This window comes from Rhipicephalus microplus, unplaced genomic scaffold (assembly GCF_043290135.1).
Source record: "Rhipicephalus microplus isolate Deutch F79 unplaced genomic scaffold, USDA_Rmic scaffold_15, whole genome shotgun sequence".
Classification (NCBI taxonomy): Eukaryota; Metazoa; Arthropoda; class Arachnida; order Ixodida; family Ixodidae; genus Rhipicephalus; species Rhipicephalus microplus.
In genome coordinates this window covers 10289093-10302700 of record NW_027464588.1, presented here as the reverse complement: position 1 = coordinate 10302700, position 13608 = coordinate 10289093, and the positions used below count along the sequence as shown (strand labels likewise).

Here is a 13608-nt window from a genome sequence, read left to right as displayed (position 1 = left end):
TAACTTGCGACTCCTGAACAGGCAAGTTCTTTCTGTGCTTCTCGAGGAAACCGCACCGAATGAGATCAAAGACGTGAGGATCAATGCACGAAAGAATGTCCTTGCTGTAGACGTTATGCACCGTAGCGCACTGCAAAGCCTTCGGCACACAACAGAAATCGGCAACGTGAAAGTTCGGCCAATGGTCGCTACAGGTTGTAATGGCACTGTTGGCGTCATTTATGATGTGGATCTTTCCATCTCAGCTAATGACCTGCCAATACTAATAAAGCCAGCGACTGAAGGCACCCGCATCACGCACATTACCAGACTCGGCAACTCACGCTGCTTGAGGCTTGTGTTCGAGGGAGACAGCCTTCCCTCGTATGTCAAAGTTGGCCATGTTCGCCACTCAGTGCGTCCTTACACACCGAAGCCACTGCAATGCTACAAGTGCTTCAAGATGGGACACGTAAAAGGTGTCTGTGAGAGCAAAGTTGTGTGTCCGCGATGCGCTGAGTCTCACTCAAAAGGCGCCTGCAGTGCCACCATGCTACGATGTCCAAACTGCCACGGTGCTTATGAGGCCTCATCCAAAGATTGCCCGCGGGTGCGAAACGAGCACGCGGTACTCAGGCGTATGGTGCGGGACAATTCAACGCACAGGGAAGCTGCCGCTATAATACGCCGACGACGGCGTCGTGGGCGAAGACCATAACGAAAAAACGGCTCTACCGATAGAGAGATGTCCTCCTCTATCAAAGAGGCTGACCCAAAAACACCGAGCTCACTGAAGACGGATCCTGCCAAACAGAAGAAAGGGACAGCAGTCGCACCTTTTGAGCAGTGGCCCTCTCTTCCACGAAGCCAACCTACTTCGGAGCTGCATCAAATCCCGCCGCCCTCGACGACCCCTCACACCAATGATGCGATGAATGGAGATCAAGTGATAAGCTTGCTGCGATCGCTGATGAGTACCATGCGTGTCCTTTTGAGTAATATGAAGACTTCGGCTGCGCAGACCGCACTGCATGTGCTGGACACCCTGAGTCCGGTGCTTGCAGCTCTAAGGTAAAACCATGGCCAGCGAGGCAGCGTCGTTTCGAGCGGAAGTCAAGATTGCATCTGTCTTTCAGTGGAACGCCAGAGGACTGAAGTCGCGCATGTCTGACTTTAGACAGTTTGTATTTGTGAACCGCTTCCCCAATATCGTGATTTGTGAACCCAGTCTGTGTGCTTCAATCAAGCTGTCAGGATATGAGTGCTTTATGTCCTCCACTAAAAGAGACTGCAGCAAAGTTATTGTATTCATGCGCCATGACATCACTTACGTTCACCACCGAGTCTCGCCTGATGAAGGGATTCAGTATGTGTGCCTTACTGTAAAGAAGGATAAGGTTGCTTTCACGATTATCGAAGCTTACTTATCTCCATCAAGCCGCCTTGACTGCGAGCGCTTACGCGGTATTCTGACATCGACTCCAAGACCATGGGTGATCACTGGCGACTTCAATGCCCACCATTTCCTATGGGAAAGCTCCAGGAACAACTCTAGAGGAAGAAAATTGGTGTCCTTAGCCTCGGAGAACGAATTCTGCGTTTGTAACGATGGAAGCCCTACGCATTTACGCGGATCAGCCTATAGCAGCTGCCTGGACCTTACATTGGTTTCTCGCTTACTTACCAGGATAGTGCACTGGTTTTCGGATCTGGAAACACAGGGCAGTGACCATATACCAACTTACCTGTGTATAGAAGGTTTCACCAGCTCCAAGTCCTCAAGAGGCCTCAAGTACACCGATTGGCCGAAATTCAATATGTTAATGAAAGATTGCTGTACCGACGGCTTATCATATAACCTAGAGGACTCGATAAAGGATGTCCTGCAGAATACCTCACATACACATTTGACTAATCACAAGCGCACTGATTTCGACATCGAGCTTGAGAAACTTCGCACAATACGCCGTCGTGCAGAACGAAGGTACCGACGGACAAAGTGCATGGATGATTTGAGGCTGGCTAGACGCATTCAAAAGAAAATGCAGCGGCACATGGATAAACTGGCTAGGCGACGTTGGACATCCCTTTGCGAGTCATTGGATCCACGAAAGCCCCTATCACTGATATGGCGAACTGTCCGGGGTCTTAGCACAACCTTGGGTCAGCGACACCCGTTTACATCTCTGGCACTTCACCTTCGATGCAGAGAGATTGACGTCGCAGAATCTTTCTGTCGAAAAATTGCCGGTCATTCCAATTTCACAGTATCAAGAACGGGAACATTTGACAACCCACCGCCCTCACGTGATCCCCGCATGGAATGCCAGTTTTCTATGGATGAGTTAGAGGCGGCACTAGCTCTGTGCAGACGTTCTTCAGCACCCGGACCTGACGGCATTACCTATCGTGCCCTTTGTAATCTTGGAGACGAAGCTCGAAAGGCACTCTTACGCCTATACAACGACTCCTGGCAGATTGGTACGGTTCCCCAGGCATGGAAGTCAAGTCGCCTCATTCCACTTCTAGAGGCTGGTAAATCTCCTTTGGATATTGCCTCATACAGTCCTATCGCACTTGCCAGTTGTGTGGGAAAAACGATGGGAAGAATGATTCTAACACAAATGGAGTGGTATTTAGAGCACTATGAAATCTATTAAGTATCCATGACCGGATTCAGGCGCGGCCCTTTGTCAATCGACAACGTTGTTGATCTGGTGACATATGTTCAACACCAGAAAGCCTGTGAGAGACTGTGCGCCACCCTGTTTCTAGACGTTAAGGAGGCTTACGACAATGTCACCCATGAAGCCATCCTTGGTGCTTTGGAAACAGTAGGTCTTGGTGGCAAGATATATATGTGGGTGTACAGCTACTTACAGCTGAGATCATTTTACGTGATGACAGCGAATGGCCCAACACCTGATAATTAAAGCAGCCGAGGAGTTCCTCAGGGAGGAGTACTAAGCCCTACCCTTTTCAACCTAACTCTCATCGGTCTAGTCGAGCAGCTACCTAGCACTATAGAACTTTCTGTCTATGCTGATGACATCTGCATTTGGAAATCAGGTGTGACAAGGCCTCAGCTTCGCGCTCGCCTTCAGAAGGCTGCTACAACGACGTCATGCTACCTTCGTAAACAATGTCTCCAGGTGTCCTGTGCAGTGGTAGCGTTCACGCGGAAACCAATGTCTGCTTACAGAATATCGATTAATGAAGAATACATATCGTTCAGCAGAAGCCACAGGCTCTTGGGAGTCATAATAGATAGAAACCTGTCGTGGACTCCACACGTGAACTATGTGAAGAAGCGGCTGATCACAACATGCCACATGTTCAAATTCCTTGCAGGAAAGAATTGGGGAGTGCCCATACCATCCATGCTATAACGGTACAGAGTGCTGTTTATCGGATTCTTACGGTACAGCTTACCTGCAATATCTAACACCGGCAAGACCAACCTGCGCGCAATTCAGAGCATTCAAGCCCAAGCACATAAGATATGCCTTGGATTACCCCGCAGTGCTTCAACGGCTGAAACCATTGCCATCGCTCAAGATCACTCAATAAATATGCATATTATTACCGAGACAATGCGCATGCACAGCAGGCATTATGCCAGGACCCCTTCTCACCACCTGGCGAGCCTAGCTGCTGAAAGGCCCCGCACGACATACGGCACTATTGTCTACAAGCATCGTTCATCGTTTGCTGAGACATACGCACCTGCATAAAAGCCAGTGCTTCCTCCTTGGAGCTTGAGCCGGCCGCGAGTTAATTTAATGATTCCAGGAATGAGGAGAAAATTGGACTTACCGACACATGCCCTGAAACAACTGAGTCTATTCCTACTGGAACAAAACTACAGTAACCACGTGCACATTTACACGGATGGCTCTACTACGCCGTCTAGTTCAGGTGGAGCAGTGATTATACCATCACAAGGGGTAACTCGGTGTTTTAAGACTTCACATGTGACAACTTCAACGACGGCAGAACTCGAGGCTCTGCGCAATGCACTGGAACACATCAATTCAGAAGAAAGACCAGGTAAATGGCCTGTGTTTTCTGACTCAGAACCAGCGTTACAGTGCCTGATATCAGTTCTCCGTCGCGGATGCCACGACCAGTTGACCTACCAAACCGTGAAACTTCACCATCTTTTAATACAAAAAGGCCATGACATCGTCTTTCAGTGGTTACCTGGGCATAGTGGTATAGACGGCAATGATTCTGCAGATCATGCTGCTCGCACGTCACATAAAGAAGCGAACAGCGTTCCGATTCCGCTTTCAAGAGCGGATGCGGCGAGGCAGATTCGTCAACTGGCCCGCAGTCTCACACTGACTGAGTGGAACACACCAAGCATACGACGTACAAGACTGCACGAACTCGACCCTTCACTACAACTCCGGCCTCCACCCGGCCTACATCGACGTGCAGCTTCACTTCTCTATCGCCTTTGGCTGGGAGTTGCTTTCACGAAAGCTTATACCACGTTAATCGGAATTACTGACAGTGCGGCGCACGATGTTTGCGGCACCGACGAAAATATCGAACACCTGCTGTGCCATTGTCCTCGATTTGCCTCAGATAGACAAGTACTTGCCAACGCCATGCGGCGACTGGATGATCGGCCTCTTTCTGTGCAGGTGCTATTACAGCAACGTCCACATGCCTCGACAGCCCACAAGGCAGTGCAAGCCCTGCTGTGTTTCCTGAGAAAGACAGGCTTGTGGGAACGCCTCTGACATGCGATAGAGTTCTACACGCTGCAGTGAAATTACTGTCAGTCTTTCCCCCATCTTTTTTTTCTTTTCCCTCTCTTCTCTCTCGTCTTTCTTGTCCCCTTCCCTAATCCCCCAGAGTAGGGTAGCCAACCGGATGTCCTTCTGGTTAACCTCCCTGCCTTCTCCCTTTTTGTTGCTTCCTCCTCCAAATCTGAGTACGCGGGCCTTAAGTGAATGTCAAGTTCTATGCCTAAGTGTGCATCAACACAGCTGCATGTGTATTTCTGCAGATCTACCATGGTACTCATTCGATTAGTTTATTAAAAGGAATACAGTACGACGCGTAAGAACACATACATATTTTATCTGTATTGCAAAAAAGCACAATGCCACTTAACATACATGACGGTATGCGCATTGAGAAGGTATTCAGTGCAGGTAACTTGTAAAATTAAGTAATGTACAGTTACGTATTAAGATGCAAATGATACTAGTGTTCGTGAACTGGCTCACATTGACACGATTATATAATGGAATTGGCTATTGGGTCATTCCACATCAGACGTCCCAGCCATTTTGGTGACCACCGCAAATGTATTAAAAAAAATCGCGCTGATTTTACTGCCCTAAAGAGGGTAACTGCTAGAATATTTCGCAGACAAATAGTTTACTGGTGACGTGGATGCCTCCTGAACTTTCCGGAATCTCGTCTGGATGTTTGTGAAAAAAATTCTTTCTTAAGTATCTCTTCTTCCGTGCGGAATTTGGTCTACAAGTTAAGTGAAGGGCTTCCGTAAAGTGTTTGAAGCTCAGTAATATTATTACCATTTTTCGACCACATACGCCTCAAATAATTTAGCCGAAATGTGTTATATCTGCATTTCTCTATATCAATCCTGCACTTTGAATGGATATTTGAGGAGTGAATACTTAATCAATATAAGGTATATTTGGAGGAAAAAATATTTTAGACCTCTCAAGCTGTCACACTTTACGAGAAAAAAAAATCGCAAATTTCACAAAACAATTGTTTTGTCTATAATGAGACGCAACTTGCACCACGTGGTGGTTGAATTAAAATAGAATTTGTACCTGAATCGAAGCAAATAAACAGTTATTTTCATGTGCCATATTTTGTCATAGAAATTTATGTTTTGAGAAAAAGATCGCAGCATATTCACGGAGTGAATGATGATGAGTGGGGCGTAGCGTTCGTCTGTCCCGACGCACAAACGGATGGACAGACAGTCTGACGCCAGTATGGACGAACAGAAAGATGGACGGACTCAGAGACAGACCAACACATGGAAGCCCAGACGGATGGATGCACAGACGAAAGCACAATGTTCGGACGAACGATTCCCTTCACGAATATGATTTTGTCCGTGTATATGCTGTCAAAATCACTAACGCTATCTATTGTGCAACTCATCTAGTGGCTACATAATACTAGTACGACTACAGAGGAAGGAACGACCTACGGCCTTAAGAGCTTTGCCCCTGAATGATTTTTGAAGTTCCAAGATCCCCATTCGCCATTTGGTCATCTGGCAGCCGACGCCTCGAAGTTCCCCATTGCCGTTTGGGAACATTAAAAAAAATTATTCCTTCAAATAGAAATCGTAGTGATGAACTTGTCACATACAAAGAACTGTTTATTTGCTTTCAATTTAGGTAAAAGGTGATTTTTAATTGGACCACCACATGGTGCAAATTGCGTCTGAATATGGACAAAAATGACAATTCTGTGAAATGAGTGATCTTTTCTCGTAGAGGTTAACCGCTTAAGATGTCTAAAAATAATTGTTCATCAAAATATCTTTTTTGTGAAGTAAGTAGTCACAGCTCAGATATTCATACAAAGTGCTGTATAGCAATGAGAAAATGCAAACAGAACACACTTTGGCTAATTCTTGCAGACGTATGTGGCCGAAAATTTGTATTATTAGGGCTGAGCTTCAAACACCTTACATAAGCCCCTTTACTTAACGTGTACCAAACTTGGTATAAAAAAAGGTGCGGAACTTGTAAAATAATTTTTTTTCACAAACAACACTCAAACAACAGTCTGCAAAGTTTGAAAGGCAACCACATGACCAAAAACTTTTTTCTCTCCGAAATATTCAAGCAGTTAACTGTTTTCACTGCATTAAATCAGCAAGAATTTTTTTTCAAACACATTTGCCATAGCCGCAAAAATGGCTTGGAAATGTCCAATAAAGTGACCCTGTTACCTTCACTCAATGACCATTGCATACTGCTAAATTAGGGCCATTTGTTTCAGTCAAGCTGTCAGGGTGAGAAAGCATAACTCCTTCCCGATGCAGCGTAGGCTGTTCAGTGGCTGTGCGTGTTGTGTTCCCAGATAGATGTGCTGCCCATTCTTACATTTTGGCTGGAACACATGCTTAGAGACCGTGCAGTATGTATAACATTAAAGTGTTTTTGTGCTACAAAAAACTAATAGTACGCTTCACATAGCGAAAATACATTTAACGTCTGAAGTACTTAGCGAAGTTAAACGCCAAAGCGAGGCGATGGCAATAAAACTCTGAATAACAAGAATATTTTGAAAGTTACACATGATGGAAACAATCTGAATAAATTGAGCTCGAACGTTAGCAGTTATGTTCAAACAAGCGTTTGCGCTGTTCAAGTAGGCATTTCGACCACACACACATACTAAAGGTCTGTTCAAACAAAAGTCCAGCTTCAGTGCTCGATCCGCTAGATAGGCACGGCTGTCGGCAGTGTCACGCTACGTTGCGGGTGAACGAAGATACCGGTGCAGACAAATTTAACGAAATTGAATGTATTAGCAAGTAGGCAAACTTCGCGAGGTGCACCAAACGCGAAACAATATGCTGTGTTGTCACCCGATGCATCAACCCGAGTTATCACGGTAGCGTTACCGCACAAAACGAAAAAGAACCGAAAAGAACGACATGGACACCATGCCCTTGTTTTCTGTTCTCGGTCTTTTTGTGCAATAAGAAATAAAAAGAAAGTGAACTACCGACATGCCCAAGCATATGCGTCTTACATACGGTTGATGCTTAGAGCTAACAGGCGCCGTCCCCACACATGTATTATATAGTAAACTAAAATTGATGTGCAGCACGAGCGGGCCCCGTTAAAAACGGCTGCCAACAAAGGGCACCGCAAAAATCTGTTCAATTTCTTCGCTGAACCTCAGCGGCGCACGCTCACTCTGCTTTGTACTCCAAACAATCTAAACAAACAAAAAAACTTGCCCACAATCACACTTCGCCATCATCCGCGTGAAACAGTTCGGACAAATATTCTTGCTAAGTAAACATATGCTGATTTGTCATCAACTAGTTGAAAACAAAAGTGTTTGAAGGCGTTATTCTCGTGCTCACGCAGTTAACAAAGCGCTGAACGGAACAACGTGAGAGCGCTACTCACTATTTCACTTCGAGTGCTCCACAATATGAATCCACAGGTCCAGTCTTCAGGATGGTGCACCTTCGCAATAATCAGCACTGACAGAACACACTGGTGGAGCACAGAGCGCAGGCACATTTCAAACTAAACACAGACTAATAAACTCTGCTGATCGAGAAGCCACGCGCACCACACGCACACACACGGGAGGGTTTATCGCCAGCGCACGCAGTGACATGTAAGACGACGTCGACCCCTTTCCTGCGCTGTGCGCCCGGCGCGCAGCAATACCGGGCAGCCACGGAGGAAGGCGGGCAGCCAAGGTTGTCTAGGCGACGAGACTTGATGGCGCCTTCTGGTGCTCTCAGACTGGCTAGATGCGGTTTAATGCTCGCTCCGGCCCTCTGCTGATAACGCGGGCGCTGCTTTTTTTTTTTGCGGCAGGGATTTGTTGCGTTATACTCGTTCTTTAACAGTGCATCTGAATCGCAGTGAATTTTGTGACGGTGCAGTGCGGCCAGCTCGAGCTACTAGTCAGAACGCGCATTTGTAATATTCAGGAGATATGTTTAGCGCACCTTCACCGACCTAATGTAGTGAATTTACGTAAAAAAGCTAAGCTGATGCTTTTTGCTTAGATCTATGGGTCTTTAGGGACTGCACATTCAAGGTCACGCAGGCGATATTTTATCAGCACTTTCATTTCGGTAAATACATTGCAACATTGCATGAATCGGTCGTCACACTATTCGATGAGAACATATTGCCACGTGCGTACTACTAGGAAGACGAAGACGACAGCGCATACGCGCATCTGCACGCTTTTATGCAGCAAGCAATAACAAGAAAGAAGAGGAACGCTCTGGCACGCAGTAAATAAAAATACTGACCTGCTGCTACTTTCTGTTCGCAATTTAGGCCTCAAGGCTCCCGTCATTGTGAGCAAGGCTGCGTCAAGGCCACCGAAATGTCCTTATTCTGCATTTTTCTTTATCGTCGGTGTGCTCTTCCTAATTTATATGACGCACTCTTAAGGACACATGAAGATGAACATTCGCTACAGTAATTAAATAAAACGTGCCTGCTAAAAATACATGAAGTCAATATTCGTTTTTAAGGGACCCGATGGCTTGCTGACGTGGTTGTTATGGCTAAACAACTGTGCTGTTTTTTTTTGCAGGTGGTGGTTGTTTCATCTCCAGCTTTAAAAGCTTCGATCTTATGGGGTACGGTGGGGGGGGGGGGAGTGTTCTATGCATCGCTACACCAATGTGCGCAACGTTAGCTTGTTCAGGTAAATCAGTGTACTTTGTGAGTGTTGACTAATTACGCAAATGACACAGATAAAAGGAACAGGTACAGGAGAATTGGCCCTTAATCTATTGAGCAAGCGTCGCTCCTATTGTATCTTCCATCTCATCGTAGTTTGCTTGCTTTATCGATGAAAACTGCGATTCGGTCACATTACTTTCTGCTTCGATTCATTATTAGACTCGCAAGCAGCTAGTAGTGGGAACCTTGCTGGTATCAAGATGGTTAACGTATACTAACAGTATAAGCAAAACGGCCCGAAAATGTCGTGCATTTGTAGCTTTGTAGGCACGTGTGCTCAGATTTGGGTGCACGTTAAAAAACTCCAGGTGGTCGAAATTTCCGCTGCCCTCCACTACAGCGTCTCTCATAATCGTCTGGTGGTTTTGGGTCGTTGAACCCCACATATCACTCAATTATTTGTAGCCTTGCTCATTACACCCCAAATATAAGGGTGTTAATGGGGTGTTTTGAGGGTGTTTTATTTACGAACACCTCAAATTTCAAAAGGGGGCGTGGAAAGGGTGTTCATAAGGCTGCTTTTAATGCGTACACCTGTTTTACACTTTCTAGGGTGTAAATTTTTTAGGGTCATGCATCAATATATTTCACTGTTTTGTTGTTATTATGAGTCTTCCCACCTATATATGTGCCATTTTGAAATTGGTGGGCGGCCATATCTGCATACTGCTACCACTCAGTTCGACAAGGCTTGGTGCACACAAGCTAGAACAGAGGCAGTGTGCTTCGCTAAATAATTCCATTGTGACCATCCTCCTTCGGGTAGCGACACATACACCATGCATGTTGGGTTATAAACGCTTGTTGCGTGTTCTCGCCGGTACTTCGTAAAACGTTTAAGTCCTCGAAGCTCTGTCTTTTGCGTGCAACCTCTGTTGCCAGCGTTAGTGCACATTCCCGTCGGTGTTCTAGCCTTCCATTCGTACAAGTTTATGCGTTGATGGCGTTACTGAGTCCTCATGAAAATGGAGGCTCTGCAGACTGAATGCTTATATTTGTACTGCGTGTTGTATAGATGAATGCTCGCACGTGGCATCGTCGTCATTGAACAAGCTGCGCTGCTTTCCTCATTGAGACCACAAATCTAAGCAGTTGACCTTCATAACAAGTCATTAGTTAAACAATTGTCCTCATACTCTATGTCTTCGCAGTTAGTTATAACTCTTTCATCAACAGGAATGAAATCGAATGACTTGTCCACGACACTTCGCAAATCTTTCTCTGCCCACAGCCGTTCCTAGAAACGCTTCCGTTTACCCACTTCAATACTAGGTGACTCAAGTCGAGGTTGACAGATTCTCTTGCTTGTTATGACACTTCGTAACTGCACAGATGTAAAAATAATCTTCCAACAAAAGGCTCACATTTCGTGCTTGCTTAGGTGCAGCCATGTAGCCCCTAAACAGTGAATTGCACAAGCGGAACGTGCGTTGTCTATCTCATTGTGTCATCTATCCATCTTGCATTCGGAAGCGCGCATGTCATCAAAATTGCAATTCTCAATTACGCCGCTTCAGTCGCCACTAATCATAAGGCTTCTCATCTGTCTAAAATGTGACCCAAACAAAATCAATTCGTCGATGGCAGAGACGAACACCACCCCAATACAGAACTTCCTTTACAATTTTCTTATAGAAGGATGGGGGCTCGGGACATCAACTGCCCTCATGTTTTGCGAAACATCGTTGTCTCGGCCACAGTAAAGATTTGTTCACGTAAGCAGCAATATCTCTCCTTCGCCTTTCCCGTGACGCTCGCAAGAAAGTGCGGCGTCATAACCGTCAACCAACTAACGCGAGATAAGCGAAAACCTTCGGTCATTATGGTTATGGCACGTGACCGCCCTTATTTTGTCGTCACTGTTACACCCGCCGTTAAAGCTCTTCTGAATTACAAGGCGACAGGGAACGCGAAATTTCGCCTTAGAATATACGAGTCCTTCCTCGTCGACGGTCGCAGTCGGTATACCCTGCTCGAATGTGCGGCAAATCGAACGGTTTGGCTGTACATCATATTGCAATCCGTCATTGTTTTTTTTTTAGTTTTCTAACTGCCAGGGGCTTCAATTGCTAAAATGGTCTTACTGTGAGCCGTTCACTTGTTTTGCACTTGCTGTGCCTTGGTGCATGTAATCATTCCAAAATGGTTTAGTTGTTTTTTGACTCATTGCATTCCCGATGTCAAAAGTACGTTAGTTCAGTCGGGATCCTTGTGAGTGCCTGAATTTATGCTAGAATGAGTGTTGATACATGCGTGAGTGAAGTGACAAGCTGTTTCAGGTTTCGGGCGACCGACGAATCCGCTCTGTTTGTGTACGCTGAAGTACACAACCTAAGTGCATACTTTTGGCGTCATTTCAAATGGTAAATATCACCATGATACTGCTTTTGGCGCATGCTGATGTATTTGTAAAAGAAGGTGAGCATGCCACTTCGGTTGCATAGTACGTGCAGGTTACATCTTACGCAAGGCGACACATTCACCGGAAGTGACAATCTTAAAATGTGGTTCCTCGGCCGCTGGGCTCATTGACGTACCAACGTCGCATTACGACGTCCTAGTATTCCCCCTATAAATACTGAAAAAGAAAGCCTCATTAATAAACTCGGTGCTGTCACCCACCTCAGCCCAAGCACCTACAAATCGTCTGTCTTTTTTCAAAACACAAACCGGTCCATTGCATGAGATGGACCATCTTCTATTTTAAAGTTACAAATGCCTACGACAATTCAAAAAGACAGCTGGCGTTCGTTATCTCTTGCGTGACTGTTATAAAAGCTACAATACCGACACAGTAGGCTGCCTCGGCAAACAATCTTTTTTACCGTGGATGGAGTGAAGCCATCAGCTTGCCCACTTTGGTGAAAGTTATCGCATTTTTCTGGTTACTATCTCACCGGTGATAACTAGAATTCCTTGACACGCCCACCTGACCTCCATTGCCGTAAATGGGACATTGCGCAAAACTATCGAAATAAACTTAATACTGGGAGTCGTTCATCCTCACAGCTCGACTCACAATAGTCCTGTTCCTTCGTAGCATGCTCCGCCGCGGTGGTCTAGTGGCTAAGGTACTCGGCTGCTGACACGTAGGTAGCGGGTTCGAATCCCGGCTGCGGCGGCTGCATTTCCGATGGAGGCGGAAATGTTGTAGGCCCGTGTGCTCAGATTTGGGCACACGTTAAAGAACCCCAGGTGGTCGAAATTTCCGGAGCCCTCCACTATGGCGTCTCTCATAATCATATGGTAGTTTTGGGACGTTAAACCCCACATATCAATCAATTCTTCGTAGCATGAGGCAAAATTAGTAATTTTTTATCTTCAGCACGTCGTGTTGCAGCCTCAAGCGAGCACAACACACGCTACCAGTGACGATGGCTCGAAAAAAAAAGCATCCGGTTTTTGTAATGCGTGGCTCTTGCAATGCGCAAAGCAAAGGCACCACCACCCACATTTGCCAGTCAACTTTCACACTAAGGCTGGGGCAAACAGTGCTCGTCCAAATTACCACTCATCGTATCCGCATTAGCAAATCCACTAACATAGAGAAGAAACAAGAGGAACATTGAATTAGTACAACTAAGCCAACTAATCATTACAAACTTATCTTAATAACAGACAGGCCTTACCTCGTGGTGTTCGTAGCGGTCGAGTTCCAGATTCGTGTGTCGCTGCTGTGCGCAGCACTGTGAGAGCGGAAGTGGCTCAGGCTGTTATCAACAGCGATCAATTCGTCGGGCCAGCCTCGCATGATGCACCGCGTAATTAGCGACGAGCATGCTCGGCGACGAGGTAGCCCCAAAGCGCATGCGCATGACTGCATGGGCAGAATACCGCGGCTGTGGCCTATGATGTGATGTTACAGATCGTCATAGGATGTGTTTCTGCTCCCGTGGAGACAAATCGTGCCGAATGCGGACCACAATCATGGCGACGCCTTGACGCAAGATCGTGGACCATCCCATTTGGCCAGGAAGGCCGCAACTATCGCAACCCCATTGTGCAAGAGGAAGCGTTAGAGCACATTCAACATTTCTACTGGTGAACAAAATCAACAAAAAAAAACTATTGAAACAAAATCACAGCATATTCAAGGAGTGAATGCTGTTAAGTGCGTTGAAGCGTCGGTCCATCTGTCTTTTTGTCTGTCCATGCGTCT

At 46.0% G+C, this 13608-nt stretch overlaps 1 protein-coding gene across 1 annotated transcript in view; it reads right to left on the bottom strand.

The window, feature by feature from the left end:
- Positions 1-8442, bottom strand: part of LOC119186919 (uncharacterized) — a 70235-nt gene extending 61793 nt beyond the window's left edge. The window contains exon 1 of the mRNA XM_075883263.1: positions 8139-8442. Coding sequence (XP_075739378.1) covers positions 8139-8255 — 117 coding nt within the window. The 5' untranslated portion in view covers positions 8256-8442. The remainder of the gene's footprint in view (positions 1-8138) is intronic.
- Between the last annotated feature and the right edge of the window lie 5166 nt (positions 8443-13608).